Genomic DNA, 18,083 nt, shown 5'->3' with positions numbered 1-18,083 from the left:
CAGATTCTGGTCACAGGCTGGCATACCTGAATATTTCCCAGCCCCCTCAGCTGTGATGACTGCAGGTGTGTCCCGCTCTGACTTCTCAGAGGCGGCTGCTGGCAGTAGCAAGCTGTTGGGCATCATCACATCAGGGACAGGCACCTGTGAAAACCAAAGGGGTTCATGACAAAGGTACCCCAGACATCATGGACTCCATCACACTTTACCCCAGACAGTTGTGTACCCCACTTATATTTTCCAACCAAAGCAGGGACATTCTGTGACTCTTGAGGTCAATGCTCTCCTTTCAAATTTCAGATCAATGCTGTGGCAATGCTGTATTCTTCTTTACTTTTCTTTTTTTAAAAAATAAGCTTGAAGGTTTCTGTAGCCCAGAAATGATAGCCAAGCAAAGATGAAACTCCTAGTGCCCATAGGAATCATTTGATTAACATTATAGGTATGAGAATAAGGCTGCAAAATCTGTGTTGTTGAATCAGCTGTGCCTTGTATCACATTTGGGGTTTATTTCCAAGGCACAGGAGAAACAAACGGGCCTTTACTTGTGATTTCTACGACACCGTCAGCAAGAGCTTGTCGCCACTCAGAAGAAATACATTTCTGTCACACAATAATGACAGGTTTTATGTTGATACCTTCAGAGATTATGGCACACATGCATCAAGACTTGGTTCCCTTACTGTCATAAGCAGCTTCTCCACGCAATCCGGAGACACACTGTGCAAATGCGTCAGATGAAGCTGGAGGTGCATCTTGTTGCTAAGGACGTCCTGGCAGAGGGGACAGCAGATGACCGGCTGCACTGAGTGCTGTGACAGGACGTGCATCTGGATACGACTTTGGTCCCTACTATTGTAGTTACAATAAGGACACTGATAGAACTGGAAAATATTGAATAAACATGACTCCTATTAGTTAACAGATGTGGATGACTTTGGAGCATTAGAAGTCAGACCAAGAGTTAATTACCTTGCCAATTACAGTGTCTACATACATTTCAACAGCATGGAAAGGTTTGGGGGCTCTAAAATGATCAAGGGCAACAATTTTTTTAAAAAAAATATGTTTATACAGCAAAAGGAGAAAAAAACAAAAAACAAACCATGTGTACCTGTTCGTGACAGAATTTATTGTCCTCTGTAGGCTTTGATCTTTTTGTTGACACATCCTCTTCTTTTGCCAGCAGGAGTGGCTGGGTTCCCCCTGCCACACTGACTTTTAGCTCCTTTTCTGGTGTGATTACTCCTGATTCCCCAAAAGAGAATAGAACATCTCAATCTTAAAAGACTGACAATATCAAAATCAGAAAAAATGATGTCTTTCGCATAGCTCTAAGTCCACTGAATCACTAGAAGGAGGGGCAAGCACTTGTAAATGATGCTAATCTCAAAAGGCAAAAACACACTTCTTTTTGTCCACTGACCAAGTGGACTTTATAAATGTATTTTAAAATGTACTTCTGTCTCCTGTTTAGATAACCCTCAGTGACCATGAAAGATTGATCAATGACACATGTCCTCTGCTGTCTCAATATACCTTTATCACATTAAAGCAAATCTATTCCCATTCACAAATGCTAACTTAGAAAATAATTATTTTTGGAACTGTTTCATTACCTATTTTTTTTTCCTAAAATTCTAGGACACTAAAAACACTTAAAATTCTGAGAAGGGCTGACCAGTTATAATTCACGAATGAAACCAATGCTTTTATGTGGTGAATATAGGATTTTAAAATTATACATTATGTATCCACTGCTGCTTTTTTGTGATTTATCCTTGGCTTTAGATGTTTCAGCAGGTGGCTATGCATATGACATTGTAGTCCAAATCAAGAAGACAATTGTTTTATGAGGTTAATCTGAATATTCGGTGTTAAAGATGGTTTAAAATTTTGCCTAGATGAGCAATGTAATGTACAGAAGCCTCACACACATCAAAGGATAGAGTGTGATTCTAATTTCCCAATCTAACAGAAAATTCTTTCCAGCATCAATTTTCCCGATAATCTCTTCTGTGAGGCTGGATATTACAGCGACATTGGGTAGGCATGTCACATACATCTCACGACAAACACAAAACCTCATTTACCAGCCATTCCAATCTCATCATAGCACGGCATCATCTGACCTTTTTTCTGCTGTTTATTATGAGTATTTCTAATTTTAACTTTCAATTTTCACCATCTTCCAGTCAATTTGCAACTAAATTATTTCCAGGGTGAGGACACTATCACTGGACAACTGGGTGCAAATACATCTTGAAATGCAATGAAGCTAAACCATTGATTGCTATCAGACCCCGCGTAAATATAGAGTCTAGGCGTAATCTGATTGTATGCTGTGCATGAAGATTTATCTTGATTTTTTTTTCCAATCCACATACGGTTCATATAAATGAACAAATTACACTTTATTGCAAAATAACCCAGTTTTAATTTAAAAATAAGGTCAAGGATGTTATGAAAACAACATAAAAATGAACCCCAAAATAGATTCTTTTTCTCTCCTGGATGGAGATGCATGTTTTATACCATATAAATAATTTTAGGAATTTTGAATTCTGAAAGAAATTTGAAAGTAAGTCTGACTCTAAGGAGACCAAAATTAAAATAGAATTCAAATGACATAATGACAATAATGTTATTCCATTGAGGTCTGTGAAAGGTATAGAATTAGTGCTACAGTTTCAAACAAATTGCACTGAGACTTATTTCTATTGATAGATTTGCAAACACTAGATTTTATTTGAATTGGTACATTTGTCTTATATATACAGATATATTAGAGAAACTTAGATTCTTTCTAGATATTTGAAAATATAATTTACTATAGTTACATTTGAATGATTTAAATCTGAGATAAACTAAAGAATTTTATCACACTGATTAAACAACATCCAAGTATTTCATATCCAAAGATACCTCAAAACCAAGAATGTTTATTTTATAATTCATCCAGGTATCAAAAATTTTTTTCTTCTAAAAGGAAAATTCTCAAAGCAGAATATATTTTGTGCTATTGTTTTAAAAGTATTAAAAACAAATACAAGAAAACAATGGGATATATAAGGTTGGCAAATAAAAACTGCTTAAGGTGACAGATCAAGTTGTATAAAATGATTGTCGTTTAAATCAGCGAGTGTCTATCAGTTGCTTTTTCCCTGTGAGACTGGAAAATTTTTCTTTTAAAGTTCCTTAATAATGAGGAAGAATATGCTTCCTTAAGAGAATAATACTATGTCATATTCCCTTATCATTCTTTTGTGTACATGGTAGAATCTGACATGACCAAATAATAGGTTGGTCCAATTCCATATGCTATCAAAGACTGTCACACAGAAGGTAAAAGAGAATTTCCATAATTCTTGTTGCTTGCAGGCTTTAGGAATATCAGAAAGAATAAACCTTCTGGAAACTTCTAAATCTATTAAATGTATAGCTATGGCTTTATTTTTATAAGTATGTATCTTCTAATGTTAGTACTATAAGGATCAAAAAAACTGATTTCAAGGCTTAAAACATTTTACTAAGACTGTACATTGGTGTAAGTATTTGATATAATTAATCATATTATTTTTAATGTATATTCATATTATCAAGAATATAATTGCTTTTGAATTTAGGGACATTTATGCTGCCTCAAGAAAAGTTTTAGGGTCACTATTTCATAACCATTGTGGTAACTGCTGGATATAATATTCTACCCTATATATGTGTCAGCTTCAATATTTTTTGGCTAATTAAGTTAATTAAACCATGATCTTAATGTAAGCTAGGGGCTCCCTAAAGACCATTTTATTTTAAATTGAGAAGAAGTTATAAAATCTAGACCCCCAAACTCTATCTAGGCACCTCAGAAATACATGCTACTGATAAGAAGCAGCAGCAGAGAATGTTAAGATGCGACAGCATATGACAAAAACAGACTCTTGAAGCGAACACAGGTCATCATGATTATTTGCAAAAATAAGGGACTTTACAATTTATACATGTATGCCTTTTCTACAAAAAGGGGTACCACCTTAGGTATTACTGCCTCCCTGGTGAATTACAGGAAATCAAATCTGGGGTCTTTTTCTGAATTGTTTTATTCTAGAAATATATTAAATAAAGGCTACTTACTTTTTAGGAAGGTTTTAAGTTTTCTGACTACTCATAGTTTATGTCTACAACTTTACTTGAAATGAACACTGTTTTGTTACCAAAATTTTGAAATGAGATCATAATTTATCTTCAAAAAACAATGTCATTTTAATGTACTTTTAACTAAAAAAATGAAGTCTAATTGCAAATAAACACTGCCAAATAGATGAGTCAATGATTATCTGTCAGTTATGGGATTATTTAACTTGCATGAGATTGCTAATATAAAAATGACATAATTCATTTCAATTCAGATGCCACCTACTTAATAAATTTTCAATCCCTAAAATACAGAAGGTTGTAAAATGGTTTATGTTCATAACAACTGAGGAAAATCCAATAACATATATGTATTCAGAGCAAATATTGAAAAAAATACAGCAAAATCCTGGGTTATTACTTATGAATCAATGTATTTGATAAAGTTTGAATACTGTAAAACTTGGATATAACACAAGATGTTATTCAACTCCAAATAAGCCTAAATTATAATGACTGGTACAGTATTCTTTCTAATGAGACTAGAATGAAAGGATAATTTTAATTGCAGTAATGAAGGTTAATTTCCATCTTTCCTCATGTTTACTCCCTTATTAAAAAGCGGTCCCCTTAGCCATGGCAGAGACATATTACATTTTCAATGCAAATGTATTAATCTGGATAAACTCTATATTAATTCTTGTAGTGCACAGAGCTATAATTTGGATTATAATTAATCTAAAGTGGCACTAGATTTAAATGACAATATAAATGAGGCATTAGGAGGCTTTCCTATTATGAATGAATATTCAACAAATATAACTTGCATATTGCCAAGTCTCATTTTGAAAGCTCCCGTCCTAGAGATTAATGTCAGCAACAAAGTACAACAGCTTATACAAACACCTTCTTCCTAACATGTGTTAATTCCTTCCTGTCTAAAAAATTCTGTGTTAAAGTGAGGTCACACTGTTTTCCCATCTAGCACATTCAGATAGTGATTAATGTATAAATTTGCCAGGATTTTTGACATTTATAATTGACATCAGGGAGAAAACCAATATACACATAAGTGGATAATCATTAGAAATACTTACAAGAAAAAAAACAACAACCATGTAATAATTTTTTCACCTAATCAGATTCAATGTAGAAAGCAGAAAACTTTGTTAAATGTTCACGTGAGAGTGGGCACCCCTGTCTTGTTCCTGATCTTAGAGGAAATGCTTTCTGTTTTTCACCATTGAAAATAATGTTTGTTGTCGGTTTCTCATATGTGTATGTATGCCTATGGCTGATTCATGTTGATCTATGGCAGAAACCAACACAACATTGTAAAGCAGTTATCCTCCAGTTAAAAATAATAAATAAATAAAAATGTACCAAGGGGGTTAAAAATGTTCATGTGAGTTGTCAATAGTAAGAACTGTCAATGTCTGGGACATTTCAAAGCTAAACATTTGCATCTCAGTAATTCCTTTGAGTTGGCTAAAGTACATTTTTATCCCTATAGATGTAGTTGGAGAGGCATTCCTGTAGGGCTAAAAATGTGTCTTAGAAAACTATCATTATCTAACGGTCTGTATCCTCTCACATGCCTGAGTCCTGATGAGATGGTACAATGAGATCCCCAAGAAAGCGTAATAACTCATCAGGCCATTAGGGAGTGATTGAGCCCATTATTTATGTAGACCAGTAAACCAAGCTGATGGAGATAGAGCCCTTGTATCTGTGGTATGTTCCAAGCAAGACTCCTTACTCATTGATGAGATTGGAGCCATTTTCAAAAGATTCCCACAACTCATCCTTTACAAGGTATTAGTTACTGAAAACCAAGCACAATGTCACATTCCTAAGCATTACGTGAATACTCAACAAACACCAATGGGCTGTGTGTTTGACACATTCTTCTGCATGTGTTGGGTTAGGGGTGGAACATACCCTGCAGTCTCTTTTGGTACAACTGTGAGAAAATCACTACTGAAGGCAGGGAGAATCATGGCCTTCCTGAAGTAGTCAAGCAGCTACCTTTCATGAGATCCTCCTAGACCTAAGCTGACTCCCTTGCTATTTCCAATTCTTTCCAAATGAAGTTTAGATGGCACTGCCCTTGACCTTAACTGATCACAAGGTATTTCAAATACCTTGTCAGTAACCCCAGGAGCTGTATTATTATACAGCTAGGGGATCTTTTTTTTTTTTTTTTTTTGTACATTCTTTAGGCTCAAAACCAACCTTAGATCCTCTTTGTTAAAATCAAATTAGAATCATATGCTAGCCACTATATGCTAGATGCAAATTTAAATGGTACTTTTTTCACTGGATTCTGGAGAAAAATTCAGCATGGAAGGGTATGGGGTGGGTAGCAGGGAGGCTCTTCAAATAATTTGCAAAGGGAATGGAAAATTTAGATCTGCAAAGACTGAGTTACAAATGCAGGATAGTTCAGATTTAAATAAACGTGCACGTGAAAATGATGTTTTTTGCACAAGTCAATGTCTTCATAGCGAAAACAAGCTTCTTTAGATGCGGCTGTCACTGGAATTCCAGGAAAAGATAGATGACTACCTGAAACGAATAGGCTTGAACCCGTTTCAGCACTTCTTCTGCTTCAATGAGTCCAACATAATAAAACTAGGTATAGCGTGCAGCAAAAGTAGCCAATGTAATATTCATTGCAACCATAGATTTCCATCTCATACATACAAAGCATGGATGAAGTCATATATTTGCCAAATCAAACACAGAAAAAGCCTTAGGTATCCACACCAGATGCTAGCCTAGGGTTTGTTTGTGCACAAGTAAATGTCATGACACGAAGGTTTGTTTTCAAAGACAGTAGCTTTCATTACTGGGATTTGTCTATTCTAGAAGATCAAAATTACCCAGCACCTAATCCCTTCTCAATGATATTTCCTCTTCTTAGGCTGAATCATCTGTAAACTTTTTCACTGGATTTTGTTTGAAATGCCTCAAATAGATGCCCTTAAAAAGGGCAAATTCCTGAGTGTAAGTTGTAAAAAAAAAAAAAAAAAAAAAACAGAAAGCAAGGAAAAATAACATTTATTTTTAGGGTTACGTGGTTTAGGGAGGGAGGGGGGTGCATATGATTGAATGAAAAAATTCAAGTGATATCTAATCCCATGCTTATGAAAAATTAATATGCCATCAGAGGAATCACAAGTATAGCTAAGATTAATGAAAGGCGCTTAAAAAATTACAAGCACACAAACTGATTTGATTAAAAAATAATCTCGCTGGTCGTCCTGCAATATTCTTCAACTTATCCACATCTATTCTGTCAGATGGTTATGATTAAAAATAGGTCAATGGGAGGCTACTGATAGAAATCACATGCAAAATGCACATGCAATGAATAGTAGTGGGAATGTTCAGACAGTTTAAAATGAATAAAAGCTTTTAATAAGCTGGGGGTGGGTCAGCAAAGGAAGGGTTGATCGCTGGGATGGGGTGGGGGAGGGAAAGGTGAAAGATACTAGCATCTTACCGGAGTCTTTATTAGAGTTTTTGCCTTCACTATTGTCTCTCTCACTCGTGTCTTTCTCATCCTCGTCAGCCCCGGCTATAGGTTTAATGGCTCCTTCTGCCTCCTCATTCTGTTCTTCTGCTAAGAAATACACACCAGTCAGTAGGATGGAAAACCCCAGAAACACACACCCGAAAATAAACAATGTGACCATTTAAAAATTTTGTTACTTAGGAATCATTTGCAGACATTCCTTCTCAAAAAAGAACATGAATTTATTCAAAAGTCACTATTAGAACCTGCTGGCTCTACCAATGCAGGGTTTGTTTTTTATCTCAAGCCACTTCTTTTATTTCCACTGAGAAAATGTGCCCATACTAAATTAAAAGAAGTCTTTTCAAAGAAATGCGGTTTGAGCTAGAAAAGATTTAAAAATGAATGCGAGGCGATTTTGTAATTTCAATAGTAGAGCCTTCGAAACTACATGAACCCGCTTCTCCATGGATTTGGATAAACGGCAGAAGGAAGCAAATTCTCAGAAAAATGTCTTCATAATATAATGTGATAATGATGGGTTAAATATAAGACAGGTGTTACTCTCAACTTTCAGTCCTTAGACCCCAGAGGAATCCTTTGGAATTTGTCAGAGTAAGATCACAAAACTTCAGTTATCCTGGGATTTTTTTTTTTTTTTTCTATAGGGGGAGCTCTACGGAGTGTAGGACAGAAGAAGGTATACTTCTTCTATGACAACCACATCACCCCACACCTCATTCATGGGTTTCACACCAGCTAGATTACATGGAAATCCTCATAGTAACTCAACCCTATTTAATTATTCTGTAAATCTTAGCTACGCCGCTGCTGGTGGATTAATCTGTTTATGCAGTTAGCCTCTATGCTGGGTCGGTGTAGCACTAATCCGTGAAAGGCCCACTGTTCTCTTTCATCCTGCGATCATTTGTCTCTCACTGTGCTGATGTCACATTTTAATGAATTTTTAGCAATCTGAGTAATGCCAGATAACCAGACTTGCAACTCCCCACAGCATGGCATGCTGTTTTCATTGCGGCACAAAAAATAAAAATCCTATTCCCCTGTTCAGGTAGGAATTACATAAATTAGGAGAAGAAGGTAAAATGGGATTTGAAGCACCAGGCTCCTCAATTTCATAAAATCTTTAATGACCATATAAATTAACCCTGGAAAGGCAAAAGGTCACTGACACCCATTTGCATACACTCTTCTATTTGCTTTTGATAAGCAGAGCTTTTATGCAGAGAACATGATACAATTAACCCTTCAAGAACCGTACAAAACGCGACTCTGGACATTTTAAGTGTCAAGCATTAACTGAAAATTACACACTGCATAAAATTTTCATTGCAAATGCTATAGTGATTGAAAGGGGAAATCGTGGCCCTCTCCACACCCCATGTTTTTTTAATAATGTTCTGACAGCAGAATGAAATATCCACTGTCATATGTAGCAGCTGAGCACCAAAAAGAAAAAGAAAAAAAAAAAATTGCTATTTAGTGTTTCACTTGCCAGCCATGCTGTACCACTAGAGACCAGAAGACAACAGGAGGGGGATTGGTTCTGGGCTCAATGGCAGAAACTCCAAAGAAAGACTCCAAGTTTGAAAACAAGGATGTTTAAAACATGTGAAATCAGAGTTTATTTCAACCGGAAGTCCTCAAAGGCACCATGCAAATCTACTGACTCCATAGATACACTTTCGTGTTGCACCAAAATGCAGGGGAGGTCTTCAGGGAGAGGTCAGTCATTGGAGGGTTCGGGGGAAACTTCCCTTTCAGGCAAATACACGTGAAAATTGTACTTGAAGATGAATCAACCCTTCTCATGGCCCTACCCTTCAGTGATAAGAGGTGATCAAACCCAGACCTCCTCCTTCCAGCAGGGGGCCAGGCTGGGTGGGGACCGTGGCCTGGCTCCGTTTGGGAGGCTGAAATCATAACTGGATTAGGTGGTGTTCCCCTCTCCCCTCCCAAGTCCACACACGTGACTCGACCATCCAGTGTCAGGCCTGCGACCTACGCGACAGCCCGTGGCACTTCCTTCTCAAACTCGTCCCAGGAAAGGGGTGCGAGACTACTGGGAGCGGATTTACTAGACCTTCCCCCCAGGGCTGGAAAACGAAGCGTCAGAGTGCTACTGAGCGTCCTTATCTTGAGGGGACATAAAATGGTAAGGGCTAGCGCCACTCCTGTTCATAAAACATTGCGCGTCAGGAGAAGAAAACGAAAATTATGAAGGTACGAAAAGAGAAACTCCAGTACGGTCTGCGTCTCATCAGACGGTTTCTGCAGGATCCTCTGGTATGTGTCTTAAGTGTGAGAGAAATTCCCAGACAAGTTCTTCTATACATCACGGTGGTGTCTGACCCCAGCCTGACCCTGGCAACAGTTTGAGAAATCTGAATGTGAACAAAGACTCTGTGTCAGCAGCGGGGAGAGATTGTGGGATAGACGCTCCCCATCAACTTAATCGCAAACAGCAGTTCTGAGGCCATAACTTTGCCCGGCTCCTCCAAGCCACAGCTCATAACCTCCAGGGTGGATTTGCCCGCACTCCCTCGGCTTCTGTGACTTCGGGCGCCCCTCCGCCTTTTCTGGTTCTTCCTTTGAAGTAGGCAGGCAATTAGCTCTAATGCTCCAGCAATTCAGACCTGTTTTGTGGTTTCCAAGGCGAAAGCTGTTTATTACAGGTAGGGCTCTTTGGAGCCATAGAACTTGGCGAATTTTTAATCAGGCAAAAAAGAATCAAAGGGTAACTTTTGTACGCCATAAAGTTTCCTCCGAGTCAGGAGGAAAAGGTCACTTTCGTTCTTCAGGAGAGTTTTCGAAATAAATTTGACATTCGTTTTATAAATAGGCTTTACAGTCAAGAGTATTAAGGGTGGAGAAACCACTTTCCCCTAGAAAACCATGTAGGTTGGATTTGGGGTGAAGGGCAAGAGTTGGCTACGTTCTCATTTTCAAGTACCACATTTCCTCAACTGTAAAATGCTGTAAAATGTAAGATGCTTACATTTTATGAAAAAAGGAAGAGAATTTTATGAAAAAAGGAAAAAAGTATACAGCATGAAATATATCAAAGGGATGTCTTAGAACTCAGGGAAATTACAGAAAATTCCAAAATAAAGATGCTAAAGCAGTTTTCATTTTCATCAATAAATTTCTTCAATATATTATATGTAATAATAATGAAAGTGTAGCATTTCATAAAATAGTTATATTCCCACTGTGTATATTTCAATTATTTTGCCTCATGGAAAACACAGTATTCATATGTTAAATTTTATGATATAATTCAAACATGCATTAGGTCCAGTAGAACTTCCTGATTTTCAAATAAATGATAAAACATTTCAAAATAATAGGAAGAAGACAAAATAATTTTATAGTCTCACAACGGTACAATTAACTTCCCCTTGCATTGTTATAGGGCTTCCCTGGTAGCTCAGCTGGTCAAGAATCTGCCTGCAATGCAGGAGACGCCAAATCTGCTTCATGCTCTCTCTCTGATCTAAACACCAGTTTTGTTCCTACTGCTTTATTATACAGTTGGGTTTGGGAACCCTCTGAGTCTTCTAAGGAAACCACCACATACTTTTTAAACCCATAGTGTGGTGTTGGAGAAGACTCCTGAGAGTCCCTTGGACTGCAAGGAGATCCAACCAGTCCATTCTAAAGGAGATCAGCCCTGGGATTTCTTTGGAAGGAATGATGCTAAAGCTGAAACTTTTCCAGTACTTTGGCCACCTCATGCGAAGAGTTGACTCATTGGAAAAGACCCTGGTGCTGGGAGGGATTGGGGGCAGGAGGAGAAGGGGACAACAGAGGATGAGAGGGCTGGATGGCATCACGGACTCTATGGACGTGAGTTTGAGTGAACTCCGGGAGTTGGTGATGGACAGGGAGGCCTGGTGTGCTGCGATTCATGGGGTCGCAAAGACTCAGACATGACTGAGCGACTGAGCTGAACTGAACTGAAAGAGAAAGCGAAGGATAGCAACTGAAACATCTTTAGTTTTTCACATGGAGCATCAATTCTAGACACTTGGCTTATAAGAATTCCTTCTTGTGCCCCTTCTTTGTCTCCCTGTTCAGCTCTACTCCCTCAAAATCTATCCTTTTTATGACCTACTTAAATCTGACTTCTCTATGTAACATCTTTCAGTGACTGCCATTACACAAAGAAAAAGCTCAATCTTCTGAACAGGGCAAGAATAGCTAGTCTCTCTCTATCACTCCAGTCTCATCTTTCTTCACTTCCTACCTGGCACTTAACTTGAGAACAGTCTCAAATTTCAGGGCATCAGAATCGCCTGGAAGACTGGTTAAACCACAGATTGTTGGGCTCTATCCCTACAAATTCTGACTCTGGTAGTGTAGAGTAAGGCCTGAGAATTTACATCTCCAAGTTCCAGATGATGTTAATACTCTTGGTCCAAGACCACATTTCATGAACACACACAGTCATTGATGCCTACCTCCTTTCTATAAGAAACACCGTTCTGTTTCTTGTCTTTTCTAGAATGAATTTTCTTCACTGTATTTAACTCCCATCTTTTCTTTAAGTTTAGCTTGGCAAATATCATTTTTATCATATGTAAAAATGGAGCTAATGCTACTTACTTCATAGACTTGTTATAATATATAAAAATTAGCACAGAACTTAATGCAAAATAAGTACTAAAAATGCTAGCAGTATTATTACTCTTAATTGCTTCTTTTTATATTAGAGAGAAAGTGAAAGTGAGTCGCTCAGTCGTGTCCAACTCTTTATGACCCCATGGACTGTAGCCCACCAGGCTCCTCCGTCCATGGAATTTTCCAGCTAGAGTACTAGAGTCGCCATTTCCTTCTCCAGGGAATCTTCTTGACCCAGAGATTGAACTCAGGTCTCCTGCATTGCAGGCAGATGCTTTACCTTCTGAGCCACCAATTTAGTTATTTTTAATTGACTGATGATTGCTTTACAATAGTGGTTTGATTTCTGTCATGCATCAACATGAATTAACCATAGGTCTACATATATCCCTCCTCTCTTTTAATTGCTTCTTTCTCCAAAAAGTCTTCTCTGAATGCTGAACTAAGATTAGTGTTTCTGGATAGGTTTTTTTTTTTTTTCTTTTTCTTGTTCATTAGTGTAAGACAACTTAAGTTAGCATGTGGAAATCAGTATTACCTACTTCCCCTAATAGGTACACACTTACTGAAAACAGTGATTGTCTTTTTTGTCAGTGTTCCAGAAGCACCAACCCCAGGGCTGGAATTATAGAAGGCAGGCAGAGCTTGTTACCTGGAACACTGAGTTCCATTTAGGAAGCAAAACTGGGAAAAGGAAAAGAGGAGTCTAGACTCTATTGCTTTCCTCCATTCGTGTTCAATTAAACCTAAAAGAAGCATTTGTTTGGTTTTTTTTGGTTTTGGTCTGGTTTGGGTTGTTTTGTTTTGGTTTAAATTTTCTCTCTCTACTCAATCATGTTCATTATTCAACCATTGCTGGCCTGGCTCCACATCTATTGCTCTTCTCAAAGCCACTGATGACTTCCATGCTGTGAAATCCAATGGCCACTTTGCATCTTACTTGACTTTGCTCAGAAGATGTTAGTTACTACTCCTTTCTCCTTGAAAAACTCCCTTTCTTGAATTTCATTGCATCAGACTATTGTGATGCCGTACCCCTCTGAAAGTTCTTTCTTATTCCCCTTTGCTGGGGACTCCTCCATTACAAATCTAAATATTGGAATGTCTCCAGCATTGGTCCTAAGTCCTATTCTCTTATCCACAAAGAATGTTTGATTTGAGGAAAAATAATGATATCCCTAGATGACTTCATCCAGGTCCACTGGTTTCAATTTTGCATCTCCATTTGGATGTCTGAAAGGCATATCAAACTTAATATGTCAAATCGGAGCTCTTGATCAGCCTTCAACGTACTCTTTCTCCCCAGTCTCCACGATCTCAGTGAATGGTACCACCATTCACCAAAAGCAAGGCTCATCACTGACTTCTTTCTCCTTCTTATATGCACACCAATCTATCAGAAAGTCCTATTAATTCCAATTCCAGGATATCTTATATACAGTAAACCCATCTATTTCTTTTCATTTTCATTGCCAGTACTGTTAACTGCTTACCTGTAGCTTGCAGTGGTCTCATTACTGGGAAAGACTTGCTCTTGCTTTCCCATAATTTATTCAGCACACCTTAATAAAATCGAGCCATTCTGCTGTTTGAGTCCTGCCATGGCTTCCTATTTTGTTTAAAATAACATAGGAACTCTCCACTGTGGTTAAACTGATCAGGCCTCTGTCTACCTTTATGACTTCACCTTACATTGCTCTCCTCTTCACTCATCTCTCTCCACACTACCCTTCTTTCTCTTCACAGAATATGACCAACCTCTTCCCTCTGTCTGTAATGTCTTTCCCCTAATTTTCTCCTTATTATTTTGTACTCAACTTACCTGTCATTTCCTTAGAGAACTTCTCTGACCACTGTTTCTAATATAGCGTCTCACCAGTCACACAGGTGGGGGCCTCAGACTTTAGTGGGAATCACTGTCACCTGGAGGGCATGTTAAACCCTAGACTGCCGGGCCCCATCTTCAGTGCTTCTGATACATTAAATCTGGGATAGGGCCTAAGAATCTGCATTCTTTCCAGTTCCTGTATCGTGCTGATGCTGTCTGTAAGGAGTCCACACTTTGAAAACCTCTGCTCTACTTCCTCCATATTTGTTGAAATCTGAAAATAACTAATTTGTATAGAAATAACATCTAAAAGGGCTTCCCAGTGGCCCTAGTGATAAAGAACTTGTCTGCCAATGCAGGAGACATAAGAGACTTGGGTTCCATCTCTGGGTTGGGAAGATCTCCTGGAGAAGGGAATGGCAACCCACTCCAGTATTCTTGCCTAGAGAATCTCATGGACAGAGAAGCTTAGAGGGCTACAAGTCCATAAGGTTGCAGAGTCAGACATGGCTGAAGTGACTTGGCACATATGCATGAAACATCTAAAAAATGAGAGAACTAATCAGCCTTACTCAAAACTTATGCCCCACAGTTCCCACCAATTTTGAGTAAATTGATGATTCTGAGTTTTCTTACTTGGGGTAATGAGGACTATGGTATGATATAATCAATTAAGATCAAAGAGGAGAAGAAATGGTTTGCAGAGAAGAGCTCAATTTGGAATTTGTTATATTTGATTTCTATGTAGAACATCTCCATGAAACTATCCAGAAGGCATGGGAGTGTCTAAATATAAAACTTCTCAGAAAGGTTGAAGATATAAATTTTGATGTCTTTGTTTATAAAACAAATATATTGACAGGTAGTGGTCTCTTTTTAATTTGATATATTTCTCATAGTTTTGATTTTTGCCCTATTATTTTCAACCTAGTCATTAATGCAATTTTTTTATTGGCTTGAAGTGAGGAAGATAAACTGAGTTTATGCTAATTTATTTTAAATATATTCTGATTTTCTATGGAAAAGTAACATAAGATGAAAAATAAATAATGATTTATAAATAAAAAAGTATTCATGAGATAGGCATTCAGTTCAGTTCAGTTCAGTCGCTCAGTCACGTCCGACTCTTTGTGACCCCATGAATCACAGCATGCCAGGCCGCCCTGTCTATCACCAACTCCCGGAGTTCACCCAAACTCATGTGCATCAAGTCGGTGATGCCATCCAGCCATTTCATCCTCTGTTGTCCCCTTCTCCTCCTGCCCCCAATCCCTCCCAGCATCAGGGTCTTCTTTTCCAATGAGTCAACTCTTCGCGTGAGATAGGCATAGGTGAAGGTAAACTTTACTTTTAAGAATTTTTAAAGAGGGAAGTTCTGACTTTATATTGGAGGGATAGTTTCACTTGAAATTTTAAAACATATTTCAAAACCCCATTATAAATGTGAGGGACTTTTTATAATCATATTTTGTTCTGTATTGACATTATTATTCCAATTGTATAAATCTGGAAACTGGGATCATTTTATAGCGGAAATAAGTGAGGTGTATTATAGCAACATGGATGAAATTCCTCTTAAACTATGTGAATATAATGCAGCTAAAAAGGCCTCACCTCCATTTTTTAACACACACATAAGCATGCAAATCATAGGAGCCAGTGATTGTGTTGACACAGTTGTAAAAATCCAATCAACTCATTACCAAAACTAACTCCAGCATCCAGGTTGTTTGACTTGGGGCAGAAACAATACCCAGCTTATTGACTTTCACATTGTATAAAACCATCCATTTATGTAAAAAATTTCACTCTGTATAAATGTAGATGTGAGAAATTATCCAGCAGAAGTTACTTGTTCTCTGGGAATTTCCTTTACATATGCATCCAAATTTGACTATATTTAATTTTTATATTAAATTGATATATTCTATATAGGATTTAAATTTTTTGTGTGATTTGATCAGTTCTAGCTAGGGCAGTTCCAGAGAGTTTATTTCATAGATTATGAAAGTAACAAACGTAATTCATTTAAGACAGACAAGAATAAGACAAATTACCTGAGGTTGCTCTCAACTGCTGCTCTGTAAGATCATCCTCACAGGTCCTGGCTCCCAAAGAGGCAGTTTCTGCAGAGGACATCAGAATGAAAGGTAGTCAGCACACCATGGTCAGCTCTGTGGTGTCAGTCAATACCACAGAACCAAAATTTGACTTTCAAAGAGATAAGCACCAGGTAGAATTTGCTGGCACACCTTACACCCTAGTGGCTGCCCAAATGAGTCCAAAGAATAGTAAGCCTAGATCTCATTCTCATGATCAGCCACACACAACAAATACAATCATAGAGAATAAAATATGGAAACAGGAAAGGCTCATTCAGATTTTTTGCACTTGGTTATCTGGCCAAGCCTACATGTTATAATGACAATGGCATATTGCATAAAACTGGGAGCATAGTTTTATTTCTGTGTCAAAAAAATAAAGAAAACCCCTCAATATACAATTCACTGGTAGCTCATATGGGAAAGAATCTTCCTGCAATGCAGAAGATCTGGGTTCAATCCCTGAGTCTAGACAATCCCTTGGAAAAGGGCATGGGAACCCACTCCAGTATTCTTGCCTGAGGTCAGAGGGGCCTGGCCGGCTACAGTCCATGGGGTCGCAAAGAGTTGGACACAATTGAGCAACTAACACAATATAGGAGAGATGATGTGAGAGACCAAAACAGAAAACAAGTACTTGAAGAAAACTGAAGAATAAGTTCAAGTCATCAATGAAGTCACATCTTTATTCTGATCTATTATGTGAGCCCCAGAGCAGAAGTGTTGACAACATCCTGGTTTGCTAAATTCATGCCCAAGTCCTAAGTTCCATCTAACTCTGCTCTTCGAGTTCCCTGTTGTAGGAGAATCTATGATAAACAAGACTTAAGGAATCACCTTCAACACCTTATTTTTTCTCTACAGCAATTCAACACTTGCTATTCATTTCATTTTACAATGTACCTTTCATGTCTGTTTCTCTATTTCTCTGTCATTGTATCTCTCCTGATCATTTCAGTAGCCTCCACAACAATTTCCCTGCCTGGAATTCCATGTCTTTCCAGTCTAATCTCTCATAATATCTCAAGAACTATCTTTCACGAAAACAGAATTGCTTGAGTAAAAATCAGAGTTCTAGCACTTTCCAGGTAAGGGAACCCTTAAGTATATTACTTAACCTCTCTAAGCCCTGATTTCCTCATTTGTAAAATGCAGAAATAATTACATAAATAATCAGCAACTGTAAGAGAAAATAACACAAATAAAGGTAAAATGTGATATGGACTTCAAAGTAAGAAAAGCTCATATATTATTGAGAGGATAAAAAAGTTGTTATACAATTCTTACACTGCCAAAGAGACTCAAGTTTATCTAATATTTCTAGGCAATAGCATCTGTGGTTGATTCTGAAGGTTTGAATTAAACAAATAATGAACCTTAAAAATAGAAGTGCACACCAAAGCACTATTATTACATTCACTAATTGTTTCTCCTGCTACATACAAAATCTTTGGCCTTTGTTGGTAAACTGTTTAAAAACAATACAATCATAATAAATACATAGTACCCATTCCCAAGAATAATAACAACAACAAAAAAACAATTATCTTGTAACTATATCTTTTTTTTTTAATTTTTTAAATTTTATTTTATTTTTAAACTTTACATAATTGTATTAGTTTTGCCAAATATCAAGATGAATCCGCCACAGGTATACATGTGTTCCCCATCCTGAACCCTCCTCCCTCCTCCCTCCCCATACCATCCCTCTGGGTCGTCCCAGTGCACTAGCCCCAAGCATCCAGTATCGTGCATCAAACCTGGACTGGCAACTCGTTTCTTACATGATATTTTACATGTTTCAATGCCATTCTCCCAAATCATCCCACCCTCTCCCTCTCCCACAGAGTCCATAAGACTGTTC

At 37.7% G+C, this 18,083-nt stretch overlaps 1 protein-coding gene across 4 annotated transcripts in view; it reads right to left on the bottom strand.

Annotated features, from left to right (window-relative positions):
- Nucleotides 1–18,083, bottom strand: part of ZFHX4 (zinc finger homeobox 4) — a 205,168-nt gene that overhangs the window by 19,264 nt on the left and 167,821 nt on the right. For 3 of the 4 annotated variants that reach the window (XM_027561225.1, XM_027561228.1, XM_027561226.1), the window contains exons 5-9: nucleotides 16,175–16,243; nucleotides 7,634–7,753; nucleotides 1,115–1,248; nucleotides 684–884; nucleotides 27–144 (exon numbers count right to left, since the gene is read on the bottom strand). In XM_027561225.1, the coding sequence (XP_027417026.1) occupies nucleotides 27–144; nucleotides 684–884; nucleotides 1,115–1,248; nucleotides 7,634–7,753; nucleotides 16,175–16,243 (642 nt within the window). The remainder of the gene's footprint in view (nucleotides 1–26; nucleotides 145–683; nucleotides 885–1,114; nucleotides 1,249–7,633; nucleotides 7,754–16,174; nucleotides 16,244–18,083) is intronic. The other variant, XM_027561227.1, reaches the window with a different exon arrangement.

Source organism: Bos indicus x Bos taurus, chromosome 14 (assembly GCF_003369695.1).
Source record: "Bos indicus x Bos taurus breed Angus x Brahman F1 hybrid chromosome 14, Bos_hybrid_MaternalHap_v2.0, whole genome shotgun sequence".
Classification (NCBI taxonomy): domain Eukaryota; kingdom Metazoa; phylum Chordata; class Mammalia; order Artiodactyla; family Bovidae; genus Bos; species Bos indicus x Bos taurus.
The sequence above is the reverse complement of the archived record's forward strand: the minus strand, read 5'-3'. Positions and strand labels throughout refer to the sequence as shown.